Source organism: Apodemus sylvaticus, chromosome X (assembly GCF_947179515.1).
Source record: "Apodemus sylvaticus chromosome X, mApoSyl1.1, whole genome shotgun sequence".
Lineage (NCBI taxonomy): Eukaryota > Metazoa > Chordata > Mammalia > Rodentia > Muridae > Apodemus > Apodemus sylvaticus.
In genome coordinates, this window is record NC_067495.1 from 59,586,718 (window position 1) to 59,605,202 (window position 18,485).

An 18,485-nucleotide genomic window follows, 5' to 3' on the forward strand; every position below is an offset into this window, starting at 1 on the left:
GAGGCCAGCCTTGATGGTATAGTGGGATCTTGTCGATAAGGTAAAAGGGAAGAAGGGAAGAGCTGCTGTGCCTATCCTCACTAGTCTCACTCATCATTTTTAAAAGATGAAGACTGGAGAAAATGTCATTTCAAGAATAAAATCAGGGGCCAGGAGAGAGTGGCTTATCAGTTAAGAATAGTTCCTGCTCTTTCAGAGGGCTGGAATTCAGTTCTTAGAACCCCCACCCTCACCCCCACCCTCACCCCTACCCCATGTATTGTGGCTCAGCTAACAACTGCCCTGGACTCCAGTTTCAAGGGTTGGCCACCTTCTTCTGGTCTCTTGGAGTACCGGCACTCAAGTATTCCCCTCAACATTTAATTTTTAAAATTAAAATATATTGTTTTAAAAATATAACATCCCAATGGCTCCTCTAGGGAATGTAGCAAAAATTTAAGCCACATATGAAATTTATGGACTGGTATGAGGGGGTCCTACAGTTTAAGAAGAAAAAAATAAGGTCATCTATTCACCACCAAAATAGGTGGTGAAGAGGGGTCATCTCCGCATTTGGGCGGAGGCAAAAGCATCATGCTAATCAGCTACAGTGAGTTTCAAAGCTTGTCTTCACTGTGTAAAAACCTATCTTTTTACAAAAAAAAAAAAAAAGCTCTAAAAGCTTTTCCTCTTGTGGTCTGGGTTACTCTGGGTTATTTTTAGACTTGCTTTCCAAATGGATAAAAAAGCGTAAGCAGTTCTACAGATCTAATGGAGGAACTGGAAGAACTGGTCAATGTAGCTTTAACAGGACTTGCAACATGTCTCTCTGTCTCTCTTTGTCTCTGTCTCCCTCTGTGTCTCTGTCTCTCTTTGTCTCTGTCTCCCTCTGTGTCTCTGTCTCTGTGTCTCTGTTTCTCTGTCATCTGTCCCTGTTTCTGTCCCTGTCTCTGTCTGCCCCTGTGTCCATCTCTGTCTCTGTCTCTCTCGGTCTCTCTCTGTCTCTCTCCATCTCTCTGTCTCTGTTTCTCTCTATATCTTTCTGTCTCTGTCTGTCTCTCTGTCTCTGTCTGTCTCTCTCCATCTGTCTCTGTCTCTCTCTATCTCTTTCTGTCTCTGTCTGTCTCTCTGTCTCTGTCTCTCTCGGTCTCTCTCTGTCTCTCTCCATCTCTCTGTCTCTGTTTCTCTCTATATCTTTCTGTCTCTGTCTGTCTCTCTGTCTCTGTCTGTCTCTCTCCATCTGTCTCTGTCTCTCTCTATCTCTTTCTGTCTCTGTCTGTCTCTCTGTCTCTGTCTGTCTCTCTGTCTCTGTCTCTCTCTATCTCTTTCTGTCTCTGTCTCTCTCTGTCTCTTTCTGTCTCTGTCTCCCTTGCTGTCCGCCTCTGTCTCTCTCCATCTCTTTCTGTCTCCTTGTCTCTGTCTCTGTCTCTCTGTGTCTCTGTCTGTTTCTGTGTCTCTGTCTCTGTCTGTCTTTCTGTCTCTGTCTCTGTCTCTGTGTCTCTGTGTCTCTCTGTGTCTCTGTGCCTGTGTCTCTGTCTCTCTGTGTGTGTCTCTCTCTGTGTCTCTATGTGTCTCCCTCTGTGTCTCTCTGTGTATCTGTCTCTTTGTTTTTTGAAATAGAATATATACTACAGACTAGCCTCAAAACAGCTATGTAGACAAGAATAACCTTAAACTTCTTTCTGTCTCTCTCTCTCTCACAGGTGCCATGATTAGAGATATGTCGTTGATCTCTAAATTTTCTATTTTACTTCTTCATTATTTTTCTTTCCTTTTTGCCTTCAGATTCTCTTCCTCTCTTTTTTATTGCTAATTATTATTTATTGTTGCAAGTAATCTTTCAGCCAAAGATCAGCATGTATTATAAACATACACTCTTAGATCTTTTCTAGATGAACCTGAGGGGTTTTTTCCCTGGGCATAAAACTTGCTGTCACATTTCTCCCATATTAGCTGTTTCTTTCTTTCTTTCTTTCTTTCTTTCTTTCTTTCTTTTTTTTTTTTTTTTGGTAGTGCAGGCCTTTAATCCCAGCCCTTAGAAGACAGAGGCAAATGGATCTCTGAGTTCCAGGCCAGCCCTGTCTACAGAGGAGAGTTCCAGCACAGCCAAGACTACATACAGAAGCCCTGTCCCCCAAAACAACAAGAAGATTGGAAACAATTTAAACTGTACCCCCCACCAAAAACAACAACATAGAGATTTCTAACATGAATCATGAAATGGTCTGTCATTTCCAACAACTGGAATTTTTCTGCTTCAGGAATAAATGTACCATGACTGTTTTTAAGCCACTATAGTCTATTTATAGTACCAACAAAAAAAACAAAACAAAAACAAACAAACAAAAATACCCATCATTCGGTGAGATACCTGACTGGTAGAAAAATCACATCTTTTGAAGTTCAACCACTGTAAGTTCATGTTGAGAGCTTAAAATTCTAGTGCTAAGTATTGAGGCTAAAAACTCAATTAGAGAATGATCCCATCCAAATAATTATATTGAATGAATGGCAGTGTGCAAGTGGATTAATAGTGGAATATTATTTCAAACAAATGAAACGAATGACATCATTATTTCAACAGTCATTTATATACAATTAAAACAAAGAAAAACATTAGCTACATGTTTTCTTTAAAGCATCACAAACATTCATTTTTTTTACAAGTAGCTTATTTATCAAGATTTCAATGGCTAGCTCTCTAAGCAGTGAGATCCCTTTATGTTGATTGGGTAGATTATATTACACTTTCAGGATACCACAATCAATTTTCCCATCTTCAAAAATATTTTTACATATATTAGCAGTGAAAATATGTAAAATGCAATATTTGATTGGGTCTCATGGAATATAAAAACTGTCTTCAAATGTACACGTTGTCTTATTTTCTTATTTAATTTTTGGGTATTATTTTATTAATAACTTTGTTTTTTATAATTTGCTAATACTACCTCATAATTTTACAGGACAGGCTATTTTCTAATATTCATAACTTAGCTAATACTACCTCATAATTTTACAGGACAGGCTATTTTCTAATATTCAATGTGACTTAGTTGAATATATGTATATTTTAATGTATTTTTCTATTTATAGTGTCTCCTTGCGTGAACTGTGTGAAAATGAAGAAGACAATGTTGTTTTAGCATTTGAACAATTATCTACGTCTTTTCAGGAGAAGTTTGAATTAGTGTGAAAGATAAGCTATGTAAACCACTTAAACTATCACCAGAGAAGCTTTGCAAATTACATATTTTTACATCTTCATCAAGCAATCATACACGATGAGATGGAATGAACAAACAGATAGATGTGCCATCAAGCTTCTAAGCACCCTTGGCCAACGTACTTGGTGGCTTCCTCAAAAAGTTGGCAAAAATGCTTATGTCTCCAAATTATTGAGGATTGAATGAAAAAAAAATAGAAGGATCATATATATATATATATATATATATATATATATATATATATATACACATTTGAAGACAGTTTTTATATTCTTTTTTTTTTAAGTGTTCTACAGGACTTATAGATTTCTCAGCCTCACAGTTGGAGATAATGATTATTTAGTAAAGCAGTGACTGTAGGTTCAACTCTAAGACCCACCATTTCACTAACCTTATGCTACCATGACTTTAGTAAGGCTTTCTGGTTAGTTCCAGCTCAAAGCACCTGGGCCCTTTGTCTAAAGTACATAGTGTCTTAAGCAATAGTACTTAGCTTACATCTCAGAGAGGAGCTCCAGTGAGCAAATGGACCTTAATTTAGGTGAAGGTATGTATGCTCTAATATGTGCTGCTTCTGATCAAAAGTACAGAGGTAGATAGCTATTGTCACATGTCCCTGAATAGTTGAAAGACCTTCTCCTGTAAAGTAACTTCTATAAGATTTAAAGATCCAGTAATCTTTTTATTTCATTCATTTTCTTTTTCTCTTTTGGATAGCATCCATTAAAAACTAAATCACAGGGGAGAAGAGGAGTGAGGACTTAGAAGCAGCTAGGGTGAACAGTACAAGGTAAATATCATCAAAATACATTGTTGTGCATGTATGAAAATTTCAAAGGATAGAAATATATATTTTCTTTACTCCATCAATGTTAGCACGTCTATTGTTGTTGTCCTATGGATTTGCAGTGTAAGTAGCTGTTTGCTTTGAACTTGTGTGGATGGAAGACACTAAAGAACCAAGAAAGCACAGTTTAAAAGAGCCCGAAGCTTGTCATGGGACTCTGCATGCCTACTGATATTATCATTACTGTGGAAATCAGAGCCCAGAGTACTACAACCAAGGTTTTTATTCTTTTGGACTAGGACAGTGAGACTATAAGATTCCCAAATGATTCCAATGCAGAGCTACGTTAGAAATAAACAAGCCAGATAGTATTTCAGGTGCCAGGCAGCACTGATGTTTGTATGAATCTATAGATTCCTTGTTATTTGGGAAATACAATTCTAAGCCAATATACTTTTCCACACATTAGATTCTCCAAAATTCCTAGCAGGATGATTAAGAGCTCACAGTTATTGACCAGAAACTACATAACAGGCACCAAGCTAAACGATTTGCATATACTCTGATCTGCATGGATTAATTTATTCCACATAACCTTATGAGATATATTATACTCTATAGTTCACAGAAGAGAATCACAGATGCTCAACATGTTCAAGTCCCATTGCTAACATCCCACAGCTCAGAAACCAAACTCAAATGTGAGACAGCCACAAGACTCAAAAAACCTTGGCTTCTCTGATGGCTAATATGTTCGATTTTACAGATCTCATACAGATGAGAAAAATGCAAGAGAGAAGCTTCAGAACATACTTGGAAAGCATTACCTAGATTAGGTTAGTCTCTAAGCATATCTGTGAGGGATTATTTAGATTAGAAAAACTGAATGGGAAGACCCACTCTAAACACTGGCATCACCATTGCATGGGCTTGGGTCCTAGACTTGATAAAAAAGGAGAACTGGAACTCTGTACCCATGTTCATTTCCCTCTGCTTCCTGTGGATACAATAAGAGCAAGTGCCTCCAGTGCTTGCTATCATTCATTCCACCTCCACCATGATGAACTGGACTGTCAAATGGTGACAGACTAAGCCTTCCTCCTCTCAGCTTCTTGTCAGGTGTTTTGTCACAGCAATTAAAAAAGCGACTAAAATATTTTATGAGCTATGATAGCCAAGAAAAGGCCAATACAAAATGAATGGTCAAATGTCTTATTCTAGAAACCAAGTTACATACACTATGCAAGAATCTGCATGGATTATCTTATTCCACATAACTTTATGAGATATACTCAATAGTTCTAGAAATAACATCTAGAAACAAATGTCCTTATTTGGCCTTACCCCTTTCCCTATGGAACACAGACTGTTCAGGGTAATACATAGAGCTGAACACCCAAGGGATACTGCAGGGAAGTCTTGGGCATTATGAGCTCTAGACTCATTTCCATTGCTCTTAGTGCCCTAGTGTTGGGAACCAAAGAGCTTGGCTCAATGCCCCCAGCTGAGCTATTTGCACAGGTTTCTTGAGAGCAAAACATCCCTTGGCTTAGCTTGATTCCTGCCTTCCTGCCCGGTGTGGTAGGGACTTCCCAGGTGCCTGACCTATGACTATAATTGATTTTTTCCTGTTCCCTTCCCCGGCTCTCTAGTATATATATTGCTGGTCTCTCAGTAAGGGGGGAGGGCATCCTCCTTGGAGAATGGCCTGTGTCTGTGTTTTTTTAATCACCCTGGGAATAAACTGCTTGAAGAAGATCTTCCTGCATTGCGTCATTCCTTGCTGGCGAGGGTGGTCGTGACACCCTAGTTACTTTTCTATCACTGTGATAAGACACCATGACCTAGGCAACTTATAGAAGAAAGTGTCTAATTGGGGCTTACAATTTCAGAGGGTCTGTCCATGACCATCATGATGGGGAACATGACAGTGAAGAAGCAGACACAGTACAGAAGCAGTGGCTGGGAGCTTATGTCTGACTACAAGTATGAGAGAGGAGGAAGGAAAGGAGGAAGGCAGACAGAAAGACAAAGACAGAGAACTAACTGGCAATTGGCAATGGTAGGCTTTTGAATCCTCAAATTCAGCCTCCAAGTGACACACCTCCAACAAAGCAACATTTCCAACTCTTTCTCAAACACAGGAACCAAGCATTCAAATACATGACCCATGCTCAGTTAAACCACAACACCTTCTATAGCAAATGTACTTAGCTACCTTTCAAAAGCCCATTATTGGAAATTGGGCCCTCTGCATATTCAATGTAAAAATCGAACATTCTAACTCTGTATTCCATCCTAACTGGACTTATACAAATTTTTCTAGTGAAACAGAGGATGTAGAACTCAAGGCCAGTAGGACGTAGCACACATTGCTATATCAGCTTCTGGAGCAAGTTCCTTTCCCAAAATAGACTTCCAGTACGACCCAAAGACTTTTGTATCAAAACCATCAAACTGCATCAGTCTCAAATGCTGAACCACTGACACTTCCCCCCTCATTTGCAGCACCATAGGAGGAACAACAACATGAACCAACCAGTACCCCCCAGAGCTCCCAGGGACTAAACCATCAACCAAAGAGTACACATAGAGAGGGACCCATGGCTCCAGCTGCATATGTAGCAGAGGATGGCATTGTTGGACATCAATGAGAAGAGAGGCCCTTGGTCCTGTGAAGGCTCAATGCCCCAGTGTAGGGGAATGCCAGGTCAGGGAGGTGGGAGTGGGTGGGTTGGAAAGCAGGGGGAAAGGGGATGGAATAGGGGGATTTTTGAGGGAAAACAAGGAAAGGGGATAACATTTGAAATTAAATAAAGAAAATATCTAATAGAAAAAAGAAAAAAAAATGACAAATGCAAAAAAAAAAAAAATACCCAGTGGCTACAACAAGCCAATGAATTCTCAAAATCAGTCTCCTGTCTCCTTTAATGATCTTTAATTCTCTAGTCATCATCTCTGTAGATATGTCCAACTCATGTTCTACAGGCTTATAAGTACTCCCAGGATAGCTGTGAATCAAGACCAAATGCAAAATTGTGTAATTGCTAAATTTTTTTCAATTCAATTGTACATTTTATAGATGACAATGTTGAATAACAATATAATAAAAGCTGGGCATATCTGCTACAGCAATAGTCAAATGGTATCTAGGAGTTTCTGGAGTTGCCAGGCAAATAGTAGCTAAGTGAAAGAGCTATCATAAATCATACATCAAGATGTCACATAGCCCAAAGCTATCAAGGAGACCACAGATGGCCACAGGAATATGGCAGTGCCAGGAAGTCCTTTTTTTTTTTTTTTTTTTTTTTTTTTTTTTTTTTTTTGCTTGTAAGTCATGCTAGGTGTACATGCTTTTTCTTACACAGCATTAGTTAACATTTATGGTGATGTTCAGAAAAGTAAGGACAGAAACAGTGATAGTGGACAATTCTCAGTTCTGTTCATTGGTGTTGTGGTTAATGGATACAATGTCAGGTCATCCTAACAGAAAAGAATTACATGTCACATTCATCCAAGTATTTAAAAAATAGAAAAAAATAAATCAGATTTTGATATAACAATATTTTTCATTGTTAACATTTATTTAGGCTCTGCGCACATCTTTCTTCAAATATCTCATCCTAACTGTCATCTTCATCATCAACTTGATAGGAATTAGAATTGCCTTAATGGGCATATCTGGACTTGACTGAGTTTCCAAAGGGGTTCACCTGAGGATAGAAGCCCCACTCCAACAATGTACAGCAACATCAAGTGATCCAGGGTCCTGGCCTAAATAAAAATGAGGAATGCGGAAAGCCAAATGTGCACCAGTGAAGTGGAAATTTCTGGCTTCTTTGGAAACCATGTTTTGCTGGGGCAGACAGATAAAAGGATGTTTTGCTGAAGCAGACACAGGTGAAAGGATGTTTTGCTGAAGCAGACACAGGTGAAAGGATGTTTTGCTGAAGCAGACACAGATGAAAGGATGTTTTGCTGAAGCAAACGCATGAAAGGACACATGATGTTTAGAAAGAATATAAATATGAGCACAAATAATGGGACAAGGCTTTGATTCCTCTTGGAGTGTATTGTTGACCTTCACTAGCTGTGACTTCATAGAGAGTAATTCAACAAAGAACTTCTCATATTACAGCAACTTTTGCCACTTCCACAGACTCAAGCATCACAGTTTATTTTGGATCTAGCTGCCTCTGTTGCTTCATGTGTGCTGTTTGCTGAATGGACTGAACTACAGCTGTTGATTTGGGTGTAGTGGTTTTCTAGTAGACCAAACTGCTGATATCCTGACCAAGAAAATGGGATTCACCTTGAAGAACTATTTCTAAACAGGTCTATTCCCCCTATGTCCTATTAACCTTTCTTTTCCACTAGACAGGAGGGTAAATCATTTAAAACCCTTGCTAAAAGTAGGTTTTGAAAAACCAATGACTAAACAGCCGCATTCTCTCCTCTTTCCCCACCCCCACTGCCTGATTATTGGTGCAATGTGACTATTACTATTGCCCCCTGCCACAAAGACTGTATGCCCTCAAACACTGAGCCAAAGTAAGCCCTGCTTTACTTAACTTGGTCGCAGTAATAAAAAAAAGTAACTCATATGCCCATTTTACAGACGAAAAAAATAACATTCAAAAAGGTGAGATTGGTTGCCCAAGTACTGCACCAAATAAGCTCCAGATCTGCAAGTCAAATGTAGGCTGTTTATCACCAAAGCTAGTGATAAGGTTTGTAAGTCATGCTCTTAGAGCAAGACAGACCTACAGAAGTAGAATGAAATCCAAACATAGTGGAAACAACTCAAATATAAGCATTTACCTCACAAGGTACAAAATGACATTTAATGAAAATACGCCAATGTTATTAACACTATGGTTTCTATAACACTATTTAAAATAGTAAAAACTATAAAACAGGTGAATCCTCAAAACTAGCTAAATAGAAAATAAACTATAACTACATCAAAAATCCATGTAAATGAAATATGATAGTAAGGATATCTATTATCATTTAGTAAACATAGGTTCAGCAGCTACTATTTGCCTAGCATTCTTTTGTGTGTTAAGGAAATAGCAGTTAATGAAACAATGTCCTTGCTGTCTTGCAAAACTTAGGAAGAAATTGAAACACTATGGAAATTTTCTTATATAAAATTTTAAGTAAAAAAGAATATAAAATGTTACTATTGGAGACAGGAGCTATACAGCCCAGGCTGGATTCAAAGTTGGTGCGCAGCCAAGGATCGATCTGAACTTCTGCTATTCCCACTCCTGCCTCATAAATGCTGAGATTATAGGTGTGTACAGCCACATGCAGTACTGGAAATCAAATCTGGAGTTTCTTGCATACATGACAAGTACTCTACCAACAGAGCTGTATGCTCAGGTTAAATTTTATATGAAGTCATTTCCATGCAAAAAAAAAAAAATGGATATATGAGCCAGTCACGGTTATATATGCCTGTAATCCTAGCACTTATGAAGATGAAATAGAACAATAAGGGTTAAAGGCCAAGGACTAGAAAGGGTGATTGATGGCTTAGCAGTTATGAAGACCACATACTATTCTTGCAAAAGACTCCAGAACCTGTGTCAGAAATGCTCACAATGGCCTGCAGTTGCAGGCAATTCTGGCTCTCTGGCCTCTCAGAGCACTGTACTTACACCCATATCTATATACAGACATATGGAAATATCTAAATATGTAAGTAAAAATAAAATAAACCTTTTAACAAGTTCACTGCCAGCCTGAGACACGCAGCAAGACTTTGTCTCAAGAAAAGAAAAAGAACAAAAATTTAAAGAAAATGGAAGTATATAAGAAAATATTCAAAAGTTAATATACCAGTATGCCCACTATGCTGCTAACTATACATGAATAATATCATCAGTAATTGCATCCTTTATGTATTAATACATCACTCAAATTAGCTGCAGTGAGATTTTATAATAATGTTTTGTGTTTTAATCCTGGAGATTATAAGTGTAACAGCATACATCACATATTTTCAATAACAGTATAGCACTCATAACATGTTTAATTTACTGTCCTCATACTCCTTTTTTTTTTATAAATACAGAGTGTCACTATGTAGCCTTGGCTGGCCTTAAGCTCACTATATAGAACAAACTTGCACTGAATAAAAGAGCTTCATGTGCCTCTGTCCTTGATGCTGGAATTAGAAGCATGCACCACCATGGCCAACTTGACACTTTATACCAAACTTAACTCAAGAGCCAACAAACTCTTTCAATCTAGTCAGAAAGTAAAGTAAATATCTTACATTTTCAGGGCTACTGGTCACTATTACTAACAAAAGATGCTCTGACAAACAAAACATCCACTAGATAAAATTTGCCTAGGTTCCAATAACACTTAGATACAAAAAGAGATAGGGAAATGCATTTGGCACAAGAACCATAGTTTGCTGGTTCTTACTTTCATCAGAATAAAAATAAGCACAAAGGTCCTTCTACTTCCACTGTTCAGCCTCCTCTGCAATGACTTCCAGAGAGAGATTAACCCTATTTTGCAGAAGAATGAGAGTGAAAGAAGTCCAACATAACATGGTTAACTTATTAGATGATTTAAAGGAAAGTCTCCCTTCAGTACAACCAATGGTCAGTGGCGGTTCAGGAACTGTCTTCAATGCTTCTGTATGATGAGGGATATGAGAATATATGGGATGTTTTCTTAACATTCTTAAGCAGTCTCCCAGGACCTTTCATTAGACCAGAAGGGATGCAGAGATAGATCCCTATGCTGATTTTGTATCCAGAATGGAAGGAAGTTAGGTGGGGACTGAGAGCTTCTAAGACTGGTATGGCCACATGCTCCTGAAGACTTACCAATATTAATTTCATCATCGGTCAGCGTATCTCCAATGAAATCAAATTGAAATGACTGGAGTGTCTGGGAAAATTTCTGAACCGCAGAAGAGTAATCTGCAAAGGAAGAGGACAGTAGACATGGTCAGCACTGCTATCCTCTCAGCTAGTCTGTCCTCTCAGCTATAGCCCACAGGGGAAACACCCCGAGACATCACACAAGCAGCAGCAGCTACCCAAGGAGGTTAAGGGATTTGAATCAGTAGTTTCAAAAGACAGTCTGAACAAACGAAACAGCCATTTAAAGGAGTCTTGAATATTTTAGCAGTGTATTTTCATCACCAATCCCCCTTCTCTTTGACTTAAAACTACTTAATTGAACTCTCTATTATGCACATGCCAATGTTTTCTTATCTTGCATACAACAATATCAACAACCACCCTACAAAAAAAAAACCAATTAGCTCTATTTTATACGTGTGGATCTCAGAATTCAAGACTTACATAAGAAAACTGGATCTAGAAATCAGGTGACCTACCAGCTTCTGCACTGCCCATTCCATGACAACATAAATACTACCTGGGTATTTTACACACCCAGATGGAGGCTTGAAATAGGATACCGTTGAGAAGAATTCACAGTGTATTTATGAAGGGCTCAACCCCCCCCCCCAAAAAAAAAACCAATAAATTTTTTTAAAAAATCAGTGTGATTACATAACCAGATAAATGCTTTGATTTTATCAATGACTTTTAATTTGCATTTGTAAGTATTCAATGATGGCAAAACATTTAAATCACAAAAAAGTAAATCTCATTAATGTAGACTTCAGAGAAATTACTTAGGCCAACTTTTAAACAGTTACCTTCAACAAGAGGTTCAGCAAGCCTCTTGACATTTGCTACTCCAAGAGGAAATCAGATCTGTCACAATATCATCCCCCGGGGAGCTTGAAGAAAGTATGTGTGGCCACGCCCCACTCTAGATCTACTAAATCAGATATTTCAATTTAATACATAGGGAATCCACACACACTTGGAATTATGAGGGCAATTGTCTCTCCAAATAAGCTGCACTGGGGCATCTTGGAGGAAAAACTCAAACTCTTTCCTTACTCCCTGGTTTCATCTTCTTCCACACGCTCCTTCTTCACTTCTATGAACATGTGGGCTAAATGAGCCTTGGAGGTTGTTTTTAAGCTAATGTAAACAAAGATAAGGGTTGCAACACTGTCTCTTGCTGCACCCCCATTTATAGTGGACTAAGGAGGTAACACCAGAACTACAAAACTTTTTTTTTTTTTTTTTTTACCTTTTAGGTTCTGATTTCCTTTTCGGGGCAAGTTTTACATGCCATAGTCACTGATTCACTGAGGCTTCCTAGTCACGTGCTCACAACATTGACCTATTAACCTATGTGAGACTTACAGTGGCCCAGGAATGGATAGTGGGAAAACACAGATCCCAACCGGGAGGGACTCACAATGATAAGTGGGCAGGGGGTGGACAAGCTGTTGTCAGTGGGCAGCTGCTATGGCCAAGGCAGAATCAGGTTCAGTTTCTGAGAGCCCCAAAGGGTCCAAGTTAGTTGACTGATGGTCTTCCTATGGAGTTCCTATCCTCTTCCAGGCCCACAATCCTTCCCCCTACTCTTTAATAAAAGTCCCCAAGCTCCATCCACTGTTTCTCTGTGGGTATCTGCACCTGAGTCAGCTGCTTGGCAGAGCTTCTCAGAGGACAGGCATGCTAGACTCCTGTCTTTAGTAAGCATAACAGAGTATCATAAGTAGTGTCAGGGATTGGTGTTTACCCATGGGATGAGTCAACGAAATTTCCTTCATGTCTCCAAGTAAAACAATGGTCAAGTAAGGCCTTGTTTTATCCTGACATAGGTAGACTAATTGGTTAAAAATAAAAGGACTGCAGGAGCCAGAGGTTTCATGCCATCCCAAGTGACCCCTGAGGACCAGTGGACGCCACTTACCTTAACAATTAAAAAGATGTAATAATTTTCACAACCTACATCACCTAAAACACACAGCAGAAAAGAATAACCAGGATTAAAGCTGTCATTTTGATTTTTTAACAATCCAAAGGTTATATTCCTCAGACATCATTATTTCTCACTACTGATTCTCATAACTTCAATATGGCCTTGTACATCCTAATCCTTGGAACATTGCTGTATAATCCTATTACCCAAAAAAAGCCTAACGGAATTCCATTTCTCCTTCAAGTTGTCAATTAGATGTTGACTTTGACTTCTCTTACAATTCTTCCAAGTGATTGTTTGCTACACAGGAGTCTGATATAACAAAAAGCTGCTGATTATACTGCTATTTATCTTTCTGTAGAGCTCAGGTATACAAGCTCAGGTCAGCAAGCTGCATAATTGCATTTCACTTTACGAAAGAAAATATATGCTAATCATGATGTCAAGGAATTTTCCTTATTAACTTTATCTCTTAATTTTCACTACAAGATTATAAAATAAAGGAGATCAAGTGTCTGACTTCTGAACTTATGTCTGCCAATAAAAGATGCCTCAAGCTCTTGAGCCAAACTAATAGTCTTACATCTTGTAATGGGCAATGGTGACCAAATAATAATAATAATCAGCCTTGCTAATGTCTATGACAAAGTCTGCCAATGGTTTTTATATGCTTTTCTTCTCTGTTGTCGTCCTAGAAAAATGGGGAAATTTTCCCAGATATTTTAACTAAGATCTAAGCAAACATTATAGTAGTACGAACAGTCTGGCTCTTTGTATGCTACAGATACTCCCTCACTCGTCATCTCACGGCTGTCTTATGTCTGTATCTTTGCCATCTCTTAGGTTTAATCATGCATGACCTATTACATAAACTTTCCTCTGAGGGACTCTAACTGCTGCTCCCTCTACATCACCCGGCTTTAACAGCTTGGAAGAAATTAGAATGGTCTACACCCCAAAACCCCTAACAACAGTTAGAGTGACCTCTGAGAGGTGGTATTAAGCGACTAGGAGTTAGACAGATTCTATGATAGGCACTCAGATAGGAAAGGGGGCCATGACTAGGTAATAAAAATGGTGAACTTTTAAGATACCTGACTGAGACAAAAGCCTACTGAATTAAAGCAAAGGCCTAGTGGATTTTCCTCCTGCAAGTAGGGTACCCTGCTGCTGATTGACAGGCTGATGAACTCAAGGCCAAATGGATGCCACAGCTGCAGGCCAATCAGTTACCCTGGCTTTGTTCAAAGTGATCCACCCTAAATTAGAGAAGAAAGACCTAGCCCTGGCTAAATGTAGTAGCACATGCCTTTATTCCCTGCACTCAAGAGGCAGAGCCAGACAGATCTTTGAGTTCAAGGCTAGCATTGTCTACAGAGAAAGTTTGAGGTCAGCCAAGGCTACAACACAGTGAGACCCTCTCTCAAAATAAAAATAGGACCAGAGAAGAGACTGGAGTTTTTGGGCTCCAGAGTACCCCCTCTGTCCCCTTGCTGGGTATATCTTTGCTTACCCAAAATTGCTAACCAGTCATTCCATGTCCTGCTTTAAAGATACTGGGGGACCCTTGAAAGAGTAGGGAGGGCTTTCTCAATGGGAAATAATGCTTATCTTTTGGCAAAATTTTGTAAAACTCACTCCTCCCCATCATTTGCCCTAGGAACTTTCACAAAGCCCCCTAATGTATTCATAGACGCCCCCTTCCAATCTTGTCAGTTTTCTCCAGCTTTACCAATGCAACCTTGCCATAGCCACCTTTGGTGACTTTTGAACCACTTCATCCCAGATGGCCCTCCTGGCACTATACACCTAACTGGTCTTTCTCATTTTCCACATGACTGAGTCTTCTTCTGGTTCCCAGTATTGCAGAGGATAAGGAGAAATATATGACTTTCCTGCTCTAGGAAAATCCTTTCATATACATGGCCACCATCCTCTCTACTCGTAACAGCTAAATTGGCTGTTATCTGTCGGCTGCTAAAATCCCCTTTCCACTTTTCCTTGACATCAATATCAGTTGTCAAATGTGCTGTCCAACTCATCACTCTTCTTGCCACTCTGGGCATTCAGGACTTAGACTAGGAACAGTAAGAGTGTAGGTTTCTCTGCATCAGTTATCCTCTCTGTCTAACCAGCTCTCAGAAAGCCTTACAGAAATTTCAGATCAGCTTGACACCATTAGGGATCAACTAGATTCTTTGGCCAAAGTAATACTCCAAAATTGAAGAGGGCTGGATCTGATTGCTATCAAGGGAGCAAACTCTGCCTTCCTCCACAGACAGTGCTGCTTCTATACCAACAAATCTAGGCTAGTTTAAGATAGTGTCTAAAGACTTAGGAACCAGGCTCGGAAAAATCAACAAGCTCCTCATCCTGGATCCCCCCCCCCACACTCAACCCCCCTTACTAACTCCTATGCTTTACCCTGTCTTTTTAACATTTTACAAAAGTTCTTCCTGGATCAAATTACTGCCATTACTCACAAAGAACAAAATAAAAATAATATTTCTTCTGTAGTCACTCCAAGCTCCAAAACTATACCCACTCCACCATCGAGAAGTAGCCAGACAGAAAATTACTCCCTCTAATTTTTACATTTGCAGGGTCTGGAATAAAGAAAATCCTCTCCCCAAAAATATGTCCATAAAAACAGGCCAAAGTTCTCAAGAGATTTGCCCCTATGAAGTTGGAGAAAGCAGCCAACCCCCATTGCATGCCCTGGAGCTTGAAGGTTGCAAAACCAGACAATCTGACTCCACCCCCCCCCCCCCCCCCCCCCCGCAGTTTCAAAATTCAGTTTATACCAAGAGCAGCTTCTGGGCTTGGCAAAGGGGACTCTCCCTGCTTACCACTCTCAACTATAAAATCTGATTCTCAGAACCTGCATGGTGGGCACACTCTCCCGTTCCCAGGAGGTTTGGGAGTTACCAGCCTCTTAGACTAATAAAAAATGTAGTCTCATTGTTTGAGGACAAACTGAGTCTTTGGCCTCTCATTTCTCTTTGCTGGCTCATTTCTTACCATATCTTTTTGCAACTACACAACTAAAGACCTAACTTGAGCATCATTTATTCCAGGAAAAAGAAAAGGAATCTCCTTTGTAGTACACACAAAATGTATGCTAAGAAATGCACTGTCTTCCCATTTTGCAGCAATACTGGAAACAATAGCATCACAACTGCTGTAACTGTCTGAACCAATAGCTTGGAAGCCACTAAAGTGGGGAGCAAAATAGGCCTAGAAGTTTTAAAGTCCTAACTCTAAGATGTTTTCTCTATTTATCCAGTTTGATGGCTCCTGAGAGCTTCATTGCCTGACTTGAAGCTAATTCTGCCTAAAAGACAGTGTGAGTAGTGCCAAAAACCAATCAGCCACAATTATGTTAAATTGTAGCAGCATGAAGCAGCTTAGCAAATTGGCTTAGTAAGAGTGTGATCAAAATATTTGGTTTAAAAAATGGAGAATAACAGAGTAGAAAATTGCATGCTCACAGATTGCTTTGAAAAGCCCCAAGCTATTACTATGAAATATAGAAAGATTTTTTTGCATTCAAATGGACACATGTGTGAATGCCCAAGATAGACTTGAGGGGACCCTGATCATCTATGACTGACTAACCATGCACACGCCAATAGAAACTGCCTGGCTGAGCACTAAAGACATATCCAAGAGCACATACGGCATGTTGCAGCAAACATCTGGAAGCATATTAATTCAAATTATTTAATGAAATTGTTGCCCAAACATTAGATGGCTAGTGAACTAACATCCCACTGACTTCGGTAGGTTCACAAAAGAAGAATACCCACTTTACAGAATTTCTAAATCTAAAATGTCAATAAATAAGCAAACAGTGAACACTAGCATCAAACACTGGAGAGTAAGAAATGATTTAACTTTATGAACAGACAAGTTTTATTATCTTGAAATACTTTCAAAAGATCTCATTTTTATTTTATGCATGTGAATATTTTGCCTGCCTACATTCTGTTGAGGATAAGCTATCAGAACCCCTGGAAAGGTAGTTACAGTTGATTGTGAGCTGGCAGATTAGTAATAGGAACTGAGCCTTGCCCTCCTCCATTTGAAATCGATGCACCCACCCACCACACCCCCCCCATCTCATACTCAGTCCTGGAGCAGACTCCAACCCATGGGGATTCTACCTAGTCTCAAGGCCTCTCTCAGTCCCAGCCCCATTTCAAGTCCATCTGCATTCCTTCCTGCCAGTACCCAATACATAGAAACACATTCTATCTGGGACCATTAAAGGCCACACCTTAAAAGGACTCAGAAGCAATCCCTACCAGGCAAGCCACAGCCCCTATGCTTTCCCAAGATCCAGAGGGCAACAGAAACCAAGGAACTTAACACCTACCCAACGAAAACCACATATCAACACCAAGAATCACAATCATCTCAAACCCAGATGCCTAGATACCAGCACAAAAACACAATCATGAGCACCCCAAAACCCAGCACCACACTACAACAGGCCCTGGGAAGTGCAATACAGTTAAAGCACAAGACAAAAACTTCATAATAGCTACTATGAATATGTTCAACGTCCTTAAAGAAGATATGAAAAACTCCATTAAGGAAGTTTGTGAAAACACAAACAAGCAAAAGAAGGAAATGATGAAACCAGCTCAAGACAACAAAGTAGAAATAGAAACACTAAAGAAAATTCCAACCGATATAAAACTGGGACTGAAAATTTTACGAATTCAAACAAAGACCTCAGAGGTAAGTCTCATCAACAGAATACAAGCGATAAAAATGAAAATCTCTGGCACTAAAGATGTGATAAAAGAAATGTATATGTCAGTCAAAGAAAATAGTAAATCTAAACATATTCAGAAACAAAACATCAGGAAATTTGGGACACTATGAATAGATGAAATCTACAAATAATGGAAAGAGAGGAAGGAGAAGAAACCCATGTTAGAATTAGGGAAAACATTAACAACAACCAAAAAAATTAAAAAAAAAAATTCACAAACCTAAAGTAAGAGTGCCATACCCGGGAGGCCCCATTCTCTCAGAGGCCAAGAGGGAAGGGACTCTGTGAGGAGGAGACCAGGAGGTGGGGCAGTGTTTGGGATGTAAATAAAAACAACAACAAAAGAGATACATTTGAAAACAGGATCCATCCTTCTATTGCATCCAAGAAACACACTTTATATCACCACAGGGTAAAAGGATGGAAAAAGATATGCCAAACACATGGATCCAAGAAGTAAGCCAGAGTATCCATTTTTTTTAATGACAATTGATTTATTTATTTTATTTTTTGTTTTTTTTAATTTTTTATTTGATATATTCTTTTTTAATTTCTTTTTAAATTTTATTCGATTTTTTTTGTTTACATTTCAAATGATTTCCCCTTTTCTGGTTCCCCACTCCCCGAAAGTCACATAAGTCCCCTTCTCTCCCCCTGTTTTCCCACCCATCCCTTCCCACTTCCCTGTTCTGGTTTTGTCTTATACTGCTACACTGAGTCTTTCCAGAACTAGGGGCCACTCCTCCGTTCTTCTTGTACCTCATTTGATGTGTGGATTATGTTTTGGGTATTCCACTTTTCCAGGCTAATATCCACTTATTAGTGAGTGCATACCATGATTGATCTTTTGAGACTGGGTTACCTCACTTAGTATGATGTTCTCCAG

General features: G+C 39.2%; 1 protein-coding gene across 1 annotated transcript in view; it reads right to left on the reverse strand.

Moving 5' to 3' along the window:
- Ophn1 (oligophrenin 1) overlaps positions 1 to 18,485 on the reverse strand; it is a 353,532-nt gene that overhangs the window by 245,236 nt on the left and 89,811 nt on the right. The window contains exon 3 of the mRNA XM_052171168.1: positions 10,845 to 10,940. Within this exon, the coding sequence (XP_052027128.1) occupies positions 10,845 to 10,940 (96 nt within the window). The remainder of the gene's footprint in view (positions 1 to 10,844; positions 10,941 to 18,485) is intronic.